General features: G+C 40.7%; 1 protein-coding gene and 1 long non-coding RNA gene across 2 annotated transcripts in view; one reads left to right on the top strand and one right to left on the bottom strand.

The window, feature by feature from the left end:
* The first annotated feature begins 2,795 nt into the window (after positions 1-2,795).
* Positions 2,796-5,851, top strand: LOC126409864 (uncharacterized). The gene is made up of 2 exons (XR_007572702.1): positions 2,796-3,286; positions 3,403-5,851. It is a non-coding gene; the product is annotated as an uncharacterized LOC126409864 (long non-coding RNA).
* A 4,681-nt stretch (positions 5,852-10,532) lies between these two features.
* The window catches only part of LOC116250251 (uridine/cytidine kinase UKL1, chloroplastic), a 66,659-nt gene continuing 56,199 nt past the window's right edge, over positions 10,533-20,992 (bottom strand). The window contains exons 11-14 of the mRNA XM_031623837.2: positions 11,603-11,696; positions 11,452-11,524; positions 11,061-11,143; positions 10,533-10,932 (exon numbers count right to left, since the gene is read on the bottom strand). Of these exons, the coding sequence (XP_031479697.1) occupies positions 10,786-10,932; positions 11,061-11,143; positions 11,452-11,524; positions 11,603-11,696 (397 nt within the window). The 3' untranslated portion in view covers positions 10,533-10,785. The remainder of the gene's footprint in view (positions 10,933-11,060; positions 11,144-11,451; positions 11,525-11,602; positions 11,697-20,992) is intronic.

Genomic DNA, 20,992 nt, shown 5'->3' with positions numbered 1-20,992 from the left:
TCCATCGCCGGTGGGCTTGCCTGAGCTTCAGCTGACGGCAGGCTCTAGTCCGCCAACAATCACTTTTCTCGGTTCTCTTGGTCTCCTTGATGGGCTTCCTTCCAGGAACATAGGCAAGTTGTTACGTGTACCTTGCAGGATTTTTCTCATTGCTTATTCTTAAGCTCTCCTGTTTCAGATTCTCCTTCAAAACCGGTGGCACCCTCCAAATCTTCTTCCTTTTCATCCAATTTGTTGATTGTGATCTGAATTCTTCTTCATTTATCCGAGTCAGCCGTTCTACATATTTCCTTCAAGTGGTGGAGCCAAAAGTTTGTCGGTGAAGGGCGTTCTTATTAAAAAAGTAAAATTTGATGTACATCAATATATAATAGTTAAATTATGTAGATGAACCAATTTCTAAATACATAAATTTTGTGGCTTCTAGCACAAGCCCATATATGCAGATAATAAATCTATCTCCTAACTCCTAATTTCACACATTTCAACTCGCCTTTTAGTACGTTGAGTATCAATCCGAGAAAAAAACTATGAATCAAGAGAAGTATTAACTTAATCAACTTACATGTAAGCTTTTGAAGGTTTCTCTTAATTTTTAATATGTAACTAAACTTATTGTAATGAAGAATTAATATATATTATATGTAAATTAGGTGAGGGGCTTGTACTTTTATAAAAGGTAGATATATACTCAAAAGATCAAAAGGGTAATAAGCTGATGTGTGTCGTTAAAGGAGACTGCCCAAATTGTAGGCCCTCCCCACGGGAGCCTAGGGCTGCACATGAGCCAAGTCGAACCCGATCTTGGCCAGCTCGAGCTTGACTTGGCTCAAAAAACTTGAGCTCCAGCTCCTTATCACAAGCTCGAGCTCCACCCAACCATACAGAATCGAGCTCAAACTCGACTTACTTTACTAATTTAACTTGTTTAGGCGGTTAACTTGTTAAGTGTTAATTCGTGTAACTTGTGAAAAATTGTATTTATCCTCAAAGTTAAAACTGGTGATTCGGTGAACCGGTTTTGGCAATATTATGTAGAGTACCATTACGAGTCGAGTTCTTGAAACTTGAACTTGTTTCATTTTATCGTTTCTAGTATATTTGTAAGCTCGAACTCGACTAATTTATAAATGAGTTGAGTACGAACTGAGTTTTTTCGAGCAAGTTTAAGTCGAGCCTGAGTTGGCTCGGCTTGTTGTACAAGAGCCCACTTGCTTCGGTTCAATTATTAGGTTGAACATTCATTCACTATTAGACTTGGTTTTCAAGGACGGGCTCTGCACCAACTTGATGTTGAATGTAGGTCAATGACGCTAGGCTGGATCAGGTAGAGCGTTTATCTTAGTGGCTCCATTACCGAGTCCATGTCACTTGATGTTGGAACTACTCACCAATGGACCCCCAGATATTGATTATTTTGTGAATTTTGAACATTTTTTAGGATTTCAGTATTATCGCAATCAGTCAGTCTGAAACGATCACATTCGGGTAGAGTTGGTGGAAAATCGATTTGAATCAAAGAGTGGCAGAAGCACTTGAATCGAATCCGTGGCTGACATAAAAAGTGCCTTTTTGTCAAAGGAGATTTTAAATCTTTTCTGTTTTTAACACAATCAAAGGGATGGCATTGGCACCACACCACATTCATGAATGGGCCCCTTTCTATCCACCTACTTGTATTTCAACATTTCCCAAAAAGCCGGTGTGCACAATAAATAGATAATTGCTAAGTATTTGCATTATCAAGCTCATTTGTTTATATATATATATATATATATATATAAACACACGCACATCATCAAACCTCCATCCTCACTAGGAAGCTTCATCCTTTTCTTTTTCGTCATATTCTTTAGAAATTCACAAAAATACTTAACTTTTGATCTATTTACTCAAGAACTCCCTAATAATATAAGAAAATTTGAAAGTAAACATTTCATTAACACTAATTATAGATAGGAAAATTCAAATTTCAAATCAGCTAGATGTGCGAACCGTTGCCAAAAGTAGAACGAATTATTGTTGCACTCGACATACTTTTAATTTTTAACTATCAAAGCGTATGACAGATTTGAACACATATATATATATATATATGTGTGATACATTGTGAATAGGTCTGTAAAAATGAGAAGAAGGTTTAGTAACTTATAAAATAGGTCGAAGGAAAGTAAATGCATTGACAACTTCGATTGATTTATGTCTCTGCGTCAGCAGTTAAATCACATGCAAACGAATGGCGGTCCTATTATTATTTATTCGCCAGTAACTAACTGATCCGGATCGGCACCGGGAAAATAGCAACATATTTTTACCATACCCGAACCGTTTGCAACCATTTTAGAGAAAAATCCAGCAAAATGGCTTGTGTCGCGCTATCGCAACTGAAAATCAGTGAAATACAGAAGTCCTCTTTTTCTAATTTTGGGAAAATGCTGCGGAAATCAAGTTGAATCGGGTTATTCAAAATCGACTCAAATAAATCCGGTTCGTTTTACGACACAAATGTAAAAACACATACCGTTTATTTTTGTTACCGGCACGAGTATTTAAGATATTTTAACTTTTCTTCAAGTTCAATACTGTTATCATTTCGAAACCGGTTCGACCGTGAATCGGCAGTTTAGCCGGTTCTGTTTAATTTTCGATTTTAAAAATAGAGGGAGACTACCAGTGAATATATAATAAATGGAAGAAAAACAAGCAATTGGAAGAAAAAACTGTGAATGAAAAAAAAAAAAAAAGTTAATACAGTTATGCGAACACCAATTGCCAAAGGCAAGCCATCAGCAGAAATAAACGCAAAATAATTATTTATTATTATTCAGAGAGCGAGAGCGATAGAATCAGAGACCGCCGGAATCCCGCAATGTTCTCCACAAGGCGGACAGGGTTTCTGGGGACTTGGGCGACTGCGCCGGAAAGCGAGCATGTTGTCAGGCGGCAACCGCCGCCACCGCTCCTCCAACTCCTCCTCACCCGCCGTTCAAGCGTTCAACCATTTCTTCTTTCTCTGACAATGGTGTTCGTCTTGGTTATCTTTTCGTGATTGTTTATGAATAACCCTGGTGTATTTGGGACCGGTTAGACGGAAACGGTTGCCGGACAAGCAAGTGGTCTTGCCGCCGGAGATCGGGCATTGCCAGTTCAGGATGGCGATCGTCAAGAACTCGTCTCCGCCCAAACCCTTTCTGGAACCGCAGACGGCGATGAGCTTCTATCCGAGGCGGCTGCAAAGGAAGAAGCCTCGAGGCAGCTGGTACCATGTTAGCTCATTCCGCAGCCTGTGAGACTTGCGTTATGCTCTTGTTCTTTTCTTTCCCCTCCACACCCCCACCCCTCCCTTTTTTTTTTTTCTGGTTAAAAATCTGCGATGGGAATGTGCTCGGGTTAATCTTGCAGGGCCGCCGGGACCGTCGCAGATTACGTTTGATAAGATGAAGTTGTGGTACTTCTATTACAGGAGGAACTCAGGTGCATCGAATGCGTGGGGCAAGCCGTCTCGCAGTATCCGGAGGTGATTCGAAACAAATTCTCTCGGATTAGGTTTCACTTTTTTCTATATCTTTGGTCAACTTCCCCGTAATTAGATCGTTATATTTATTGTTCATAGTCATGCAAGTGTGTGATCTTCTTACTGGAGGACTAGCGAGAACGTGATTCTCAGTGAACGAAGATTTAGCAGTGCTGTCAATAGAGTTTTTTTTTCTCATTCGGATGTACATCGTCTTCAAGATATGCATTTCGAGAGAATTTGTCCTAGGTAGTCGTGCATGCTTTCTAATGTCCTCTTCTCCTTTTTGAATTTTCGTAATCGATTTTCATGCAGCTAGATTACAACAATTAACTGGTTTTCGTGTCTGGCTTTATTTGAAAAGTTTGAAAGAATGTGTCCTGATTCGTTTGTGCGTCTCCATCTGCATCTAATGATGTGAACACTAAGCTGAGATCTTCATCTTTCTTGTCACAAGGCTTCGTTTAGGGCTTCTTATAACGTGGTTTGTTATATGGTTGCATCTATTCACATAAAACTCTGTTGTTGGGCATATGGAAATGAGCTTGGAAATATTCTTCATTTGCGACGTGTCACTTACCGGTGAGGTTTTTACAATTGGTGGAACAATAAGCTGCAACTTATCGCTACGTGGTCTGTCAGTGAGCAAAATTATTTGCAAAATCAAGCTTTTGCGGGTAACAATTATGGTGTATACGGATCGTGTCACTCTGTCCTGTTTCTGAGGTTGGTGGTCTATGTTCCTCAATATGTGTCTTTTTTGTGGTCGTTATCAGAATATTAGTTACATGGCAGCGGTACTGGAGTGCTCAGAGAGCAAGGGATAAATGGCAAAGCGATCAGGAAACATTCCAGAATTGTTGTGCGTGCGGACGAGCTGAGCTTTAGCAAAGTTTCCGTCCTTCATTGCTGAAGGCCGGCTCATTGAAATTTGCGACCCGGAATTGCAGTTACCATGGTCGAACCAACAGCAAGGGGCCAATCATCTCTTTTGCAAATTGGACAGGTCCAATGAAACCTGGCTGGATGCTTCCTCAAATGGGTTCGAGCGACAAGCTGAGAATCCTTCTGTGCTCCACTCGGACCAAAATCCGTTCATATTTGAGAGGGTGGGTGAAGCCTGTTCCCCATCCCCTCCGTATAAGTTTATCAAAGATGTGGGACCTGCCGCTCTCCACCTCGGACGACACACGTGCATCTTACTGACTGTTATTTGCAGTTTATTTATGCTTAAATTGTTTCTGTTGCTTCTCACCCTTTTCAAGAAGTTGTTTGCCTCCCAATTGCACTTTTCCCTGTAGATTTTCCAGCAATTTTCAAGCGACGATACATCAGCTGCTATAGTTCCTTTGGATGATTTGATGGAAGGCCAAGAAAAAGGATTCTTTTCAATGTGCAAGAAGGGCAGGAGCTTCTTCAGATGTGGCTGGCGCATCAATGTTGGCATCTTTATCACAGTTTTGCACAAGATCCGCCAGTTTCATCTGTTCAAAAAAATGGTCTTGGATTTCAGCAGAATGCTCAAACCATCTACACTATCTTCCACTTGTATTCCATTGGAAAAATGTATGTCTTCCACTGTAAGGAAATCATGCACTAACGAGAACCTTGACTCTTTAATTCCAACGGCTGATAAGAAAGCCAAAATGATGCTGACGCCTGAAGTGAGGCAACTAATGATTTGGAAGGAATGTGTCCGGCAGCTGATATTGAAATGGAAAATTTGTAGTGGTAATGAGTCCTTAAGGCTTAAGCCCTATCCTTCAGATGTTGACTGGTGTAGCTGGTACCTGAATCTAAGTGGAAACATATCTGATAATGTAGCCAATGTAAGTGGTATACTAGCAAGAGACTCTATGATGATAGTGTCAACTTAGGTGCTACCGACAAGATCCAAGAATTCAGGGAAGAACTGCTGTCTGGACTTCTTGGCGTTAGAGACTTGAGGAATCATTTGATAACTTCCGGTACTTTTTGAGGTATATATGATATGCTTATTTCGATTTTCACACGCATGGTTGGGAGACATTGTTGCTCAACTAGGTGTGGAAAACCCACACCGCCTGTTCTCGACCTTGGGATAGGCGCCTGCGTTGGCGTATTTTTGAGGGTGGTATCCTTCAAGTTCCAGCCCTTGACCGTCTGTCTTACTCTTTGATTTTCTTTCTTCTTTGTTTTCCTACTGCCTATGCATTTCTCGGCCTTTTGGCTAACATTAAGTGTAGTACATTGCTCTACTATTGTGTGATTCATCGTCTTTTTTTTTGTTCCAGATTGGCTGTAATTTTTTGAGAAAGAAGTTAATAAGTTATGTGATTAATCCTCCTTTTTGTTCCAGATTGGCGTAATTTTTTGAGAAATAATTCTGTTGGCCTTTTCTTTTTTTGGCTTGTTTTAGTTATCGTCGTCCTACCAATTGCATCCTTCCAAAAAATGACGTTTAACCTGTATACGTCAATTATGCCTGCACATGAATACATGTATAGACAACATTCATGTACTGAAGTAAGCCATGCCATCTACAATTACTATCGGCAGCTGACATCTTCACCTTTCTATTGATTGCATATTATCCATCTGCAGGCATAGGTAGTATTTGGAAATATCATAACACTAGCATGATATGGTCCAAAATTCTTAAAAAGTATGGCTATCAAAAATATTTAAGCGCACAGCAGTAACATTTCTGTTATCATAAAAATTTATAAGCTTTCGAAAATTTTAAGTACCTTCTCGTTCTTGCAATGTCAAATATTGTATTCTTTTTGCCTTTAAGGAATTTCCATATATATATATATATATATATATATATATATTCAGAAAGAATACTATTATTTTCTTAATTTATTATTTATTTATTTACTTTAAATGCCAAAAATTTGTCAAGTTTTTATAAGTTGTTATAAAACCTATTACCTGAAATATTGCTAATCTATAGCTGAGACTGATATACATTTATATTTATGTATTTATTTTCTTGTCCATAGTTTTATCTTCTAACATGACTTCATCATGTTTGATGTTTCAAAAAGTTGAGAAGACTATCTCGTTTGAGAGAAGATGATGAGAATCTGCGACGCCGTAAGACACCTCGCTGCATGCCGGGCGTCGGAATTTCCGTCGCAACCTGAGGCGATTGTTATACAGACATTGGTTTCACTTTGACGTGAAATTCCGATTTCTTCAAAAATGCATAAAATATTTGTTCCAACTCGAATCGTACTTCGACACAGTTAAATATCTTTTCCGGAAGGAGATAAACGGGAAAAAGACGAAGACTAACGTACATTTTGCTTGCTGCAAAAAAATAAAATAAATAAAAAGAGTCCCCAGCACATCTTTTGCGCTTCCCGCCAGGCAGATGCCGGAAAAAGGAAAAGGAGAATTTCTTATATATGGGCTTTTACTTGCGTTTTCATTTCTTTGAGAAAGGCCTCAACTTTCCAAGAAGGAACTGCAACAAGAAAAGGTCGAAGGCCTTTATGCTTCAGAGCACGCGTTCTTCGTGAAAACAATATATTTCAAGTGATAAAATGTGATGCACCATTTTTTCTTCTTTTAAGTGCTCTAAGGTACATACTTTTTTGTTTGCTGATGTTTTTTGATTTCTGCAACTTGTCATGTGGCATATCAACATTTGGTTACTGAAGAAGGAGAAGGAGGTAGTAATAACTAATCATCTGAGATGTTCTAACTTTCATGTGCAATATGTGTGAAAATACTCCAAGAATCCTACGTCTGCCTTATAGGGCCTTTCATCCTTATTTTTCTTGGCATGTTCTGTATGAATGGAGATCACCTAACCTGATGATGTGCCGACACCACTAGGACCACACATTCTGCTGGTTGGCTTTTCATTGTACTGCTGATGGGATACCAACCAGGAACTATGTGGTCATGGTGGTCCACACTCACAATGTCACGACTGGGTGACCTGACCTTCTTGCCCTAAGCTGCAATTGATGTTAGTTCGACCTTTGGTGCTTTGGTGAATATTTTGGTCTTGCATTTCGTTGAAATGGGATATGAGATGGAACAAAAATTTAGACGCGTGAAAACTCAAAAACCTTCTTTAGAACACATATCAGAGCCATGAGCTTGTGAGTGGAGTTGCAGATCAAATTGTGACGGAGATCTTTGTTTCACTTGTAGTGTTGAAGTCCTAAATGCTTATGTAAGTAGTTTACATAAACTATCACACATCACCCATGGATGAGAAATAAAAGGCTGATCAATTAACCTCAATGGATCTACCATCAAAATCCATCTTATTTTTCTATTCCTTTTTCCCTTTTCTCATCATTTATCATCTTCAACTATACCTGCTAATCTCTAGTGTGCTGGTCTGTAACTTAGACCATTTGACGTAAAAAACCCATGGATAATAAAAGGCCGATCAATTAACCTCAATGGATGTACCATCTAAATCCATCTTATTTTTCTTTTTCTTTTTCCATTATCTCATCATTTATCATCTTCAACTATACCTGCTGATCTCTAGTGTGCTGGTCTGTAACTTAGACAATTTGTCGTAAAAAAAAGGAAAAAATTTTGTTCTCTGCTTCATTGGCTGATCTCATCTGTTAACATCAGCACGCCTTAGACCTGAAAATGTCCTTTTTCTGCTGAAATTATCTTGTCCTTGGGAAATGGTACTTGCATACTGTTTGTGCCTCAGTTCCAGACCTGCAGAATAGAGAACAGAAAAGGGAAAATGTTGGGCAGAACTTACACTTGGTCAACAATGACTTCTTCAACTAATATCTCACTGACTTTGTCATCATTTCTCTTTGATTTTTGTCTGACCCAACCGGTTCTTAATCCCATTAGCTATTTCGATTTTCATCAGGAAGAAATAATTGTCTTTATGGATTAACAATATCATTGATCATATTGAATGAGCATTAATGTACCTGACAGTAATCCAGAGTAAATTGCATATACGGCAATATGTATAACAATTAGTTCCAAACATCAAGTGGAACAGCTTGTTGAAGCCAATTTTGGGATAGCAGATTTAATCTCATCGGAGAGAATCTACAGCCTATTTGAATGCAAATCTTTGTAGCACTTAATGTTCAGTGCTTCTGGTTTGTAGTGGTCGGCTTGTTGACAGTACCACGCAGGCCACCTTCCTATTGATGGTGGTCTATCTTATTTGATGATTTATCTTAATGTATGAGTACATATGGCATAGGTTGTCTTAGAGCTGAACATTACCACGACTATTGTCAGAGCATGTTCAGGTTCATTATGTGCTTATCTAAAGCAAGTTTGTGTTTCTGATTTTATTTTGTTATCTTGTTTGATCATTTATGATTATTTGAATATGTGATTCCATGGGCTCCCTGATATTTAATAGTTGCCATTTGTGGTAGAGCTCATGAGACCACAGTATTTTACCATTTATGGAGTTAGTTCTAGCAGAAAGAGCTAACTTAGGACATTTCCCCAGAAAACTTATCACGTGCTTCATCCTGGAGCCTTTTAGTCTTGATGAGTCATACAATAAGTGATATTAGTGGCGATCATAAGGTTCTCTAGTCTGTGTAGATGTGCATGTACATCCAAATGTGTTACCTGACATGGTAGTCACTTTTTTTTCCCCTTGTTTTAATGTCTTTATAGATAAATTTTCAAGAATTCAGATAGATGCAGCGGAGTACTTCCTGCCTTCCTGGGTGCAGAAGTTTTACAGAAGGAACTTTCATAGTTTTTGTATAAATCTGGTAAATGTAGTATCAAATACATTTCCTCAATGCATGAATATGACAAGAAGTATACACGTTATGTCTGTGACTTGCTGTACCTTGTATATGCAAAAGGTTATAGCCTTTTATTCAATGGAAACCTGCAATATGTTTGGCTCGAGATGACCTAAGTGGCGTGAAATGTATTTCTGCCTTGTCTGTAGGACAGGTGTTACACATATAACTTGTAATTACTGGTATATTATGATTTATGAGGCCAATGCAGAATGGTATTATTTTTCAACAAAAAGAAGAGGTGGTGTTGGTTTATTTAGTGTTATGCATAATCCAGAGTCAACTGCTGTGCAAATTGCATCACTTGAAAACTTCGATTGGCAATGATATAATACACGAGGATGAAGTAGTTTGATATTTTGATTTGCATGCCCTGAAAACAACCTTCCTTCTTTCTGACATGCACAATCATTCAATGTATGACTTGTGCTTGTACGAGAAGGAATTGGCACTCACTGGAGGCAGGCAGGTGCTCAGCTTACCACCAGTGCTGATATACGGCAATTAAGCATGGATGATTTCAGATTTGCCCGTCAGCAGGTAATATGTTCTGTTCGAAAGCTCATATTTGATCCCAACATATTGAAGTTAAGACCGGGACCCTTTATCATGACTTCTGCTCGTTGCATTTGTTTGGTTCTTCCAATGCGTGCCTCTCTCTTTCTGTCTGTCCTCACTACATTCAATGTACATCTGCCAGGTTTGTGGTAGTATATCATCAGAATCAACTAGTGTGGGTGAGCTGCTGCAACGGAATGACATGTACGGTGAAGGTGGCTCAAGAAAGTTCTCCCTACCCTAAGTCGCTATATATAGGCTACCTGTCTCCCTCATGCTCACCATGGCTGTCCTCTGCTTCTGTGCTGGGAAGTATTGGTTGACGGAGTGCATACATGTCACATATTTTGGTCACCTGGGGGCTCATTAGAAGCTCCTTCAGCTATGGAATGGCCCATCCACTTTATTCCACCCCCTTCCTGTAATTTATTCTCAACTTCCTGGCCTTATAGTCTATCTAGTTTGGCAGTAGCGCGATTTTCCACCATACATTTATTCGATCTTGTGCTACACTTTCTGGAAGCATGTTGCTGCGTTGCAATTAACCTTAGTCCCAATATATAATAACCACTTCCAAATTCTTTCCAACGCAGCCGTCGAATTGAGTCATGCGGAACGTCCATGTTTAAAAAAGCTGGCTTTCATACGAGAAAGTCTTCATGGTTAGGCAGTAAACAATCAAGACAAGCTCAAACTGTACTCTCAAATAATGGTATTCAATTAACTGACAAAAATGGTTTATGAAAAGCTCTGCAAGGGGAAACGAATTTTCCATAACGCATTTTTTGCACGGCAAACCCATAAATTTGCTTATGCATAACAGTACTTGTCTTGCATGCCGATCGATGCTTTAAATGCTCTTTGTTATAAATGTTACTTTCCCTCAAGCATTACAGAAACTGAAAATCTGCAAAAAGATAAAAGCTACCGATGTTGCATGGTATGACATTAACCATCTGTGCCAAAATACCGATCCCCAAATTCACCCATCCCAGGAATGACACGATACTCTTCATTCAATGCCACATCAATTTCTGATGTAACAATTTTTAAGGAAGGAAACCGTTTGCAAACTGTGTGAATCCCTTCCGGAGCCTGAAATTACACAGCGCACGGACCAGTAAGTAAGGGATATCAAGAACTTATCCAGGCAGGAAGGCCGAAATCGAATCTACCTGTCATTAAAAATGCTAAAAGTAAAAAAAAAAAAAAAAGGCGCTTACTGAAATGAGATTGAGAAAAATTATTCGGCTTTCTGGGACGCCTTTCTGTATGAGGAGTTCAATGGCCTGATTAGCAGAATTACCTTAATTATGAAATAAAAAGATCATATCAGTCTGTATGACCAACATATATGCTGACAGTGAAAATGACAAAAAAACAATTAAAAAGAAAAAAATCAAAATTCTCATAAATTAGAAAAAAGGAACAGTCAACAGACAAAAAATATTCGTCCAAATGTTTACAGGACAACACCATATTGACCATTGCATAAATAGCATTCCATTCTAAGCATCCCAGACCCACTAAACTGATGGATGATCTTGTGTCTGAACTAAATGATGGTGCACATGATTTAAAATACAGTCTATTGTAAGAGAGAAGGTTGGATACCTGTTGCAAGCACAGGATCGAGAAGCAAGACATGGCGTTCAGAAATATCTCGAGGGAGCTTCTCATAAATGAGCTGTTTCAAGAGGAAAAGAAACTATTGTGGGACATCAAATTACAAGAATGGTTCACAAATAAAGAAAATGAAACTTACCTGCTTGCCATTGTCGCCATCACGATGAATCAGAATTTTTCCTAATTTAATACCCTTACAACAAGCACGCAGGGCGTTCTCCATGCTTTCACCACTAAGATGGACCAAATGGACAAATCATCAGAAATTGAACAAGAAAAAAATCACATTCGTCCCATTCAAATAGAGACTCCAAGCAAAACCTAGACAGATATACCACGCTGAAATGGTTTGAAAACTCGCTAGATCACCACTCAAACTCATATGAAGACTAATTTTTGCAGAGTTGCAACTTGCATGCTAGAAAGTCAGAAACACAGGTCATAGAAGAAAGAAAATGACTTTAGCTGGATAACCTTGCGAATCTAAGCACTTTAAACGAAATTTTAGAAAATGTTAACCAACACCAGTTGGTGATAGACACAGATTGATCATCCGGCGAACAGATCCAATGAAAACTAACCTGCTATTTTCATCTTAGGTTTAACACAGAGCTTTTAATATTAAGAATAATGTCTGTTTTGAGGTTTGATCTAAACAAATTCAGTTCAAGTGGTCACCCTTCAAGGTCATCCTATGTTGAGGTTGTATTTTGAGGTTTGATCTAAACAAGTTCGGATCAAACCACCACCTAGTCATGGCGCAGGTTGTATGCTAGCAGACTAGGATCTCATCATCAAATGAATTTCCATAAATGTATTTCCTATGGCAACTAGATCTCTAGCAATAAAGATAAATGGAATCAGGTCCATATGGGTCAGGTCTAGGTTGCTTGGTTAGTTTGTAACTTTGGACATAACTTAGTTCAATGTGGACAGAGGTCCAAAATGGAGGCCTACCCATCCCTGACAAGTGCAGGATGGTTCAATCCAAGAGAGTATGAACAAATTTGCGGTGGGCTTTGGTTGATATAGAACAAGGTTGTTAACAAGGGTAGGCATCAGGCCGGCCCGGCCTGGCCCGATAAGAACCAGGTCTGGGCCGGCCCGATGTCGGAAAGTCGGTCTCGGGCCCAATACCCGAAACCCGGGCCCAGCCCTTTCGGTTATAATAAAAAAAAATTAATATAAAAATATTTTTTTAAATACAAAATATATTTTTAATCATAAAATATATATTATTAATAATAAAAAGTATTTTTTAAGTGTTATCGAGTCGGATCGGGCCCCGGTCGGGCCGATCCTGGCCGGCCCATCGGGCCTGGGCCGAGTTTTTCGGGCCCGTATTGGGTCGGGTACCGGTACCAGGTACCCGTGAGCGACCTGGCCAGGATCCCACCTTTAGTTGTTAAGTGCGATGAGAAGCGATGTGCTAAGCTTGTGAAGCGAGGCACAACCAAGCGATGCATAATGAAGCATAAGTTTCAGGACAAAATATTATCTAGTATAAAATATTCACAAAAATAATGTCAAACATCGAAATGAGAAGGTAATTTTGCAATATCTAGAATTATGGCCAAGGGGAAACTTGGAAAGGAAGATAAAAGGGAGCATTATGGAATTAAGATGAATGTTAGAGACCAAATAATAATTAACTTCAACATTTTTATTTACAGTAAACATATATATATATATATAAAAATGAGAAAGGACGCCACTCAGCATGGGCCTCACTCATCACATCCCATGCAGAGCATAGAATGCCACGTAATCAAACTAATAATTAAAGGAGATAGAAGGGGGGAGAAAAGAAACCAAAGGAGAGAGAGAAGGAAATCAGAATGGAAAGAGGAGGATGGGGAAGAGGAGGAAGGGAAAAAAGAAGAAGAATGGAAGAGCAGCCAACGACCTTGGATTCCAGTGCAGGTATGGACTGATTATTCCTACCCTTAAATTTCATTTAGGTACTTGGTGGTGAAGAGTAGACTACTCTCATGACAACAAAAATCAATACAAATGGGTGTGCATAGACCCAAAAACTTGTAAAGGTGCAAAACTTTGATAGCCTGAGTCAAGCAGATGCCCATCTAAACATCCACGTTTAGTATCTTCACTCTCCTATCACGGTTGCACTTTGGAGAGTCGAGAGAGACAGGGACACCTAAAATCTGGAGGGTTTCACTCAAAATCCTCCAGACAATAAAAAACAGGTGTTAAAAACAAAGAAAGAAAAAAAATTAATAAAACAGTTTGTTATGGACGAGATTTAAAAATAAAAAAAGAAAACTCATGTCGGAGGCATGCCTCACGCTTCAGCCAGAGGCACGAATTGTCAAGGCGTCGTCTAGGCGACACCTAGTCATGGACTAGTTGTCGGTTCACCTCCCATGCCCAAGTCCATCATTTAGCCATGGGGTGTTGGTTTGGCACCTAGGCGACAGGCTGGACTAAGCATGCTACTTGCCTCATCCATTTGGCATGCCTAGTTACCTTCCATTTGGATATCCAGTCATCCATAGTGAGGCGAATATCCCCATCAAACTATCAAAGTCATGGACATTAAGAGGGTGTGTAGATTACATGTTGTGCATGTGCCCTAATATAAATTTTTATATTATATACCGTATGTACATCTTTATATTACATAACATTATTAAATTTTGTATACCGTATGTACATCTTTAATTTACTATATATATGTTGTTATATATACAATTATTATATTTTCCATATTTACCTAAAATCTACATACAAATAGATCACGGAAGTTCAAGCAACACACATGCTTATACAAGTGAAGGTGAAGATCAAGTACAGGATCAGCCGCAGCTTTAGTTGTCAAGGCGACTAGGGACTTGCAGGTGCGCCTGGCCTAAAAAGGCGTCCAATATGTAGCAGACTTTTATTCTGTTACTAACACTTTAGTTCTTTGAGAGCTCTTCTGTAATCAAGTCACATCTAGCTAAAATTAGTTGCCATAATCAAGAATTGCATTAGTCTGTAAATGAAGATGAAGAAATTTACCAATATTTAACAATATTTTACTTTGTTACTTGTGTACATTTGATGACCATGAATTGATAAGTATATGCATCAAAGAGGATTTTTACAACATAGTAATTTAGGAAATGTCTTACACTTCATGCATGGACTATCATCTATGATGAATTTAAGAGAACTAATCTTTGATTAACCTCGAAAGAATCCTTAACTCCTCTTTATATAGACTAGAGGAGAGGGATAAGTTACAAGAAAGTCATTAAAAAGAAACATTATTACACAAGTGCCCTCTCAAGCCTAATACTGAGTATAAACACGTCTTAACACTCCCCCTCAAGTTGGAGCGTATATGTCAAACAAGCTCAACTTGGAACAACAACTTTGGAATGGTCCTCTTGCAAGAGCTTTAGTAAAAATATCAGCAGTTTGCCCTGTAGTTGAAATATGGGAGGTACTTACAAACCCCTTTTGAATCATGTCTCTGGTATAGTGACAATCTACTTCAACATGCTTGGTTCTCTCATGGAAAGCAGGATTATTAGCAATAAACAGAGCAGCTTTGTTATCACCTAACAATTGCATAGGAAGAGGCACTTCCACAGTAAGATCCAACATCAGAGATCTAACCCACATAACTTCAGCAGTAGCCTGAGCCATAGCTCTATACTCAGATTCTGCACTTGATCTGGCAACCACTGTCTGCTTCTTACTCTTCCATGTGACCAAGTTGGATCCAATAAACACACAAAACCCAGTAGTGGATTTTCTGTCAAGGTGACATCCCGCATAATCAGCATCAACATACACAGATATAGTGAGAGATGTACCATTTTGAAAGAAGAGTCTCATTCCTGGTGAATTTTTCAGATACCTGAGAATCATCATGGCAGCATCCCAATGGACTTTCTTGGGCTTATCCATAAATTGACTCACTCTGCTGACAGCATAGGCAATATCAGGTCGAGTAACAGTGATATATAGGAGCTTCCCAACAATCCCTCTATATTGTCTAGCATCAACATCTTCAGTATCATCATCATACAAGCGAGTATTGATGTCCATGGGTGTAGAGGCAGGTTGACATCCTAGCATACCTGTCTCTTGCAAAACATCAGTAACGTATTTCCTTTGGCACATGATAAGACCCTTCTGATTTCTAGCAAACTCAATACCTAGGAAATAGCGTAGCTCACCAAGATCCTTGGTGACAAAGTGTCGTCCAAGGACGCCCTTGATGTTGGAAATCCCCTGAATATCATCCCCTGTAACAATGATATCATCAACATAGACAAGAACTATCACTGTACCTGTAGAAGTTTTCTTGACAAAAAGGGAATGATCAACCGAAGAACGTCTGAAGCCCTCATTCTCAATATTCTCTGATAATTTTTGAAACCAAGCTCGAGGACTTTGTTTCAGACCATAAATTGCCTTTCTCAATCTACACACTTTCTGACACTCCCCCTCAGCAACAAACCCTGGTGGTTGCTGCATATACACTTCTTCATGTAGGTCACCATACAGAAAGGCATTTTTGACATCAAGCTGTGATAGAGACCAATTCTTGCTGACGGCAACAGCGAGAAGAACCCGTAAAGAAGCATGTCGTGCCACAGGAGAGAAGGTATCATAATAATCAACCCCATAAGTCTGAGTATAGCCTTTTGCAACCAGGCGAGCCTTATATCTCTCAATGCTGCCATCTGCTCTGTATTTAACAGTAAATACCCATCGACAACCAACAATAGCTGCATCAGATGAAGGAGTAACTAGTGTCCACGTGCCTCTAGACTGAAGGGCATCCATCTCTTCTTGCATAGCTGCGGCCCATTTGGGATCAGAAAGAGCGTCCATGGGAGTCTGTGGAAGAGCTACAGCCGACAGTCCCTTGACAAACTGTCGGTAAGTAGGAGTGAGGCGAGCCATGGACAAATGACCAGAGAGAGGATGCATAGTGCAACTGCGTTTGCCTTTCCTTTGAGCAATAGGCATATCAAGTTCATTAATATGAGGACCAGTAGCATGCTCTGGAGAGTCCCCTGTGGCATCATCACATAAAGAATGGTCAGCAGGATTTGTGTGTTCAGGAAGTACCTTGGGCATGCTGGGTGAAGGCACAGGAGCACAGGGGGCAGGTTGAACAGGTTTAGTGCGACGTTGGTAGATAGCCCCAAAACGCGAAGCAACGGGTTGTGGATAACTCATGAGAGGTAAAGGAAGGTGGACTTCATCACTAAATTCAGGCATCCTTAATTGAGTTCCATTTGAAGAGAAATAAGAGGTGGACTCAAAAAATGTAACATCAGCACTCACATAATATCGACGAGTAGAAGGATCATAACAACGATATCCCTTTTGAGTGCGGGAATAACCAACAAAGATCGTTTTGATAGCCCGAGGGGATAACTTATCTCTCCCAGGACCAAGCAACTGAACAAAGGCAACACATCCAAAAATACGAGGTGCAACAGAAAACAATTCTCTGTCAGGAAAAAGAACAGAGAAAGGAATAAGATCTCCCAACACAGATGACGGCATGCGATTAATAAGATAGCATGCTGTAAGAACAGCATCTCCCCAATAAGAATGGGGAACATGGCTGTGTATGATAATGGTTCTGGCGACATCAAGAATATGGCGGTGTTTTCTTTCAGCAACCCCGTTTTGTTGAGAGGTATAGGCACAAGAAGTTTGGTGAATGATACCCTTATCCCTGAAAAATTGTTCTAAAGAGGAAGCACAGAACTCAAGAGCATTGTCGGAGCGCACAATCTTGACACAAGTATCAAACTGAGTCAGAATTTCATTGATAAAATTTTTGATTACATGACCCGCTTCAGATTTGTGTTTCATAAGAAAAACCCAACTAACACGACTGTAATCATCAACAGCAACAAGATAATACCGATGACCCTGAAGGTCAGGAGTACGACTCGGGCCCCAAACATCAAAATGAAGTAACTCAAACACAGAGTGGCTACTTCTACTAGACCGCGGAGGAAAGGATGACCGATGGTGTTTGCCTAACTGACAAGACTCACATTGAAAAGACGACTTATGAGACAGCTGAGGGAGAACATGCAGCAGTTTCTGAAACGGGAGATGTCCAAAACGTAAATGCCAAGTATAAGCCGAGGATGAGGACGACCCCGACGAGGTAGATCCAGCAAAGGGAAAGGAATGCACTAGCCTGTAGAGACCTCCCTGTTCACGGCCACTGCCAATCACCCTGCCCGTCAGTATATCCTGAAACACAAGAGAGGAAGAGTCAAATATAGCACGACAATTTAATTCTCTGGTAATCTGACTGATAGAAAGTAGGCTATGGGAGAATTCTGGTGCATGAAGAACGTGCTGCAGCGGCAATGATGAAGTAAGTTGGACCTCTCCATGTCCAACAACTGGTGAATCTTTTCCATCTGCTAGAATAACCGAACGACCCGGTGGAGTAGGGACGTAAGAGGTGAATTGCGTCTTATCCCCACAGAGATGTGTCGATGCACCAGAATCAATAAGCCAATCTGTAGTGTCAGGAGGAGAGCAGACTGTACAGGCAGAATACATACCAGATGAAGAAGCACTCGCAGCGGTAGGAACAGTAGAAGTGGTCGGACCAGGGGCTTGATGGGCGCTGTCGCCAATCAAGTGCCTCAACTGAGAGAGAATGTCATCTACATGCAACTCACTGGAGGAGGCAGTGTGCTGAGGCTTAGGCTGCTCAGGAGAATCAGTAGATACAGTCTGATTTGCAAAAGCTGGACGACCATGTTTTTGCCAACACTTATCCACAGTATGACCAATGCGGTGACAAAACTGACATACAGGGCGCGAAGGGGTATTGCCACGGCCACGGCCCCCTCGTCCTCTGGCAAAAAAGGGTCCACCTCTGCCACGAGTAGCAAGCATAGCAGAAGTGGTATCAGGAACAGTCGATGCAGAGATCGGAATTCTGCTGAGCCTACTGTAAGCCTCATCAATAGGAGGAATCGAGGGACTAGTAAGCATTTGGTTCTTTGCGGATTCATAAACAGAGTCTAAACCAGAAAGAAAGACCCCTACCATAAGCATATCTCTGTATGCCTTTTGTTGTTCACACTTGCATGCGGGAAAGTAGCTATTCAGTCTCTCAAACATGGACTTGAGACTAGAATAATAAGTGTGAAGAGGTCTGCCATCTTGTCGCATCTGATGGATATCATGATGAAGCTGCATAATGCGCGTTTCATTTCTTGCCTGTGAATACGTGGCAGCAAGGGAATCCCACATATCCTTTGCACTGTCCTTGTGCAAGACTTCATTTGCAATTTCTTGTGAGAGAGTACCAACAATCCATACCATAACCAACGAATTATCTTTAAACCAAGTAGTATATTTTCCTACCTTCTGTACGGGCTCGGGCTCCAAAATTAGATGTTCCTTCTCATGAGCGATCAAAGTTCTTTTTACTTGCATGGCCCACATCTCGTAATTACCCCCATCCATTTTGGTGATAATGCTGGAAAATGGGGAACTCTTCATCTCTCCCGACGATACAAAGGAAGAGGTATTAGCGCCACTGCTAATTTCAGACATCTTTCAACACAAAGGAGGAAACCGAGCCACGGAATAGGAAGTGCAGGCAAAAGAATACAATCACATATCGAAAGACAACATGCTGATCATGAAGCAATATGCAGTTAACGCAGGTAGCAATCCAGAAGTCTGATCGGCGAGAAGAGGCAACAGCAGAGCTGAACGAAGAGAGATACCAGAGACGACGTTGAGAAGAAAATCAGCGTGCAGAACCACGGGCAGAGCAGCGGCGGAACAGCGGCGGAGCAGCGTGCAGCGGAGGAGCAGCGTGCAGAGCAGCGGCGGAGCAGCATGCAGCGGAAAGACGCTGAGAGGAAAAATCAGCGTTGAGGCGGCGGCGAAGATGACAGGCGAAGCAGTCTGTTGGGCGGAGCAACGGCAGAGTGCACACGCGGCGGCGGCGCAGGCGGACGGGCGCAGGCAGACGGGCGCAGGCGGCGCAGGCGGAGGCGGCACAGGCAGACAATGGGTAGGGCGACGAGGGGCAGCAGGGATGGATCAGGCGGCAATGGACAGGGCGGCAAAGGGCGAGGCGGCAATGGACAGCGGGCGGCAATGGACAGGGCGGCAAAGGGCGGCGGCAACTGACGCCGATGAGGCGGCGGCCGGCGCCGCTCAGTCGGCGACAACTCGCTGAGGAGGAGACGGCTGGTGCTCTGATACCATGATGAATTTAAGAGAACTAATCTTTGATTAACCTCGAAAGAATCCCTAACTCCTCTTTATATAGACTAGAGGAGAGGGATAAGTTACAAGAAAGTCATTAAAAAGAAACATTATTACACAAGTGCCCTCTCAAGCCTAATACTGAGTATAAACACGTCTTAACAATCTACATAGTTCATATTGTTTCTTTGCATCTCTAACACCAGACTATGTAGAAGTGAGGTCTGCACATATTTCTCTGATTACTAGACATGCACTAAACAAGAGAAACTGGTGGTCTTTTCCTAGGTTTTAACATGGGTAAGAAGGCTGGCATAGGTTTCACAAAATATGTTTTAGAGCACATAAGATAGATACAGAAATTCATGGTTTTGTAGAATATGTACTTTAACGTATGGCTGGAACTTCCACTTGATGAGTTGATATAGAATATGTAATTAACATATAATAAACTGTAATTAAAGAACATAAATTATATAACATAACTGCATATAATATAAGTATGTACAATATAACAATGTATAATAAAATTACAGGACTTGAATTGAAGGGAAGGTGACTTTTCACCTTCCCATGGACTAGGTGTGCTAGCGCCTAGTCCGGCTTAGGCACACCTAGCAGCCAGTCTAATACCTGTCACCTAAGTGATGGACTTAGGCAACAGGTGTGGACTCACGCCTAGGCGTGGAGCAGTCCATGCCTTAACAACCAAGGCAGCGGCCGGATAATGTCTTCATTCCAAAATCAGCTGACCCTACATGGCAGTGGGCCTATTGCACAAACAAGAGTAATATGAATGCAGTAATGTGTGCAAGATGTAAGAGGGTTTTGCATGGTGGAATTAACCAAATTAAGCAACATCTACTTGGCATTGGAAAAAATGCTACTGCCTGTAAAAATTCTACCATCAAAATTAGGAAAACATTGCATGAATAAGCAAGCTAGATCATCTACATACACAAGTCCAGATGAAGATGTAGAGATTCAAGTGCAAACATCAAGAGATTAGTTTGGATCACAACTGGCATGTCCGAAAGGTCCTATGCATATATTTCTTAAACAAGCCACTAGCAAAGGGAACAGACGACTTTCGAAAATTGATATACGAAGGAAGAAAGAAATTGTACGTCAAACCATTAGTAGATGGCTTTACTAAGCAGGGATTCCATTCAACACTGTCAATCTACCTTCTTTCCAAGCCATGATCGATCTTATCATGAAGGCGCTGTCCTACCATGAGATGCGAGAACCCTTGTTGGCATTAGAGGTTGCACGCACAGATGAGTTTGTCAAG

Source organism: Nymphaea colorata, chromosome 3 (assembly GCF_008831285.2).
Source record: "Nymphaea colorata isolate Beijing-Zhang1983 chromosome 3, ASM883128v2, whole genome shotgun sequence".
NCBI lineage: Eukaryota > Viridiplantae > Streptophyta > Magnoliopsida > Nymphaeales > Nymphaeaceae > Nymphaea > Nymphaea colorata.
This window is presented reverse-complemented; position numbering and strand designations above follow the sequence as displayed.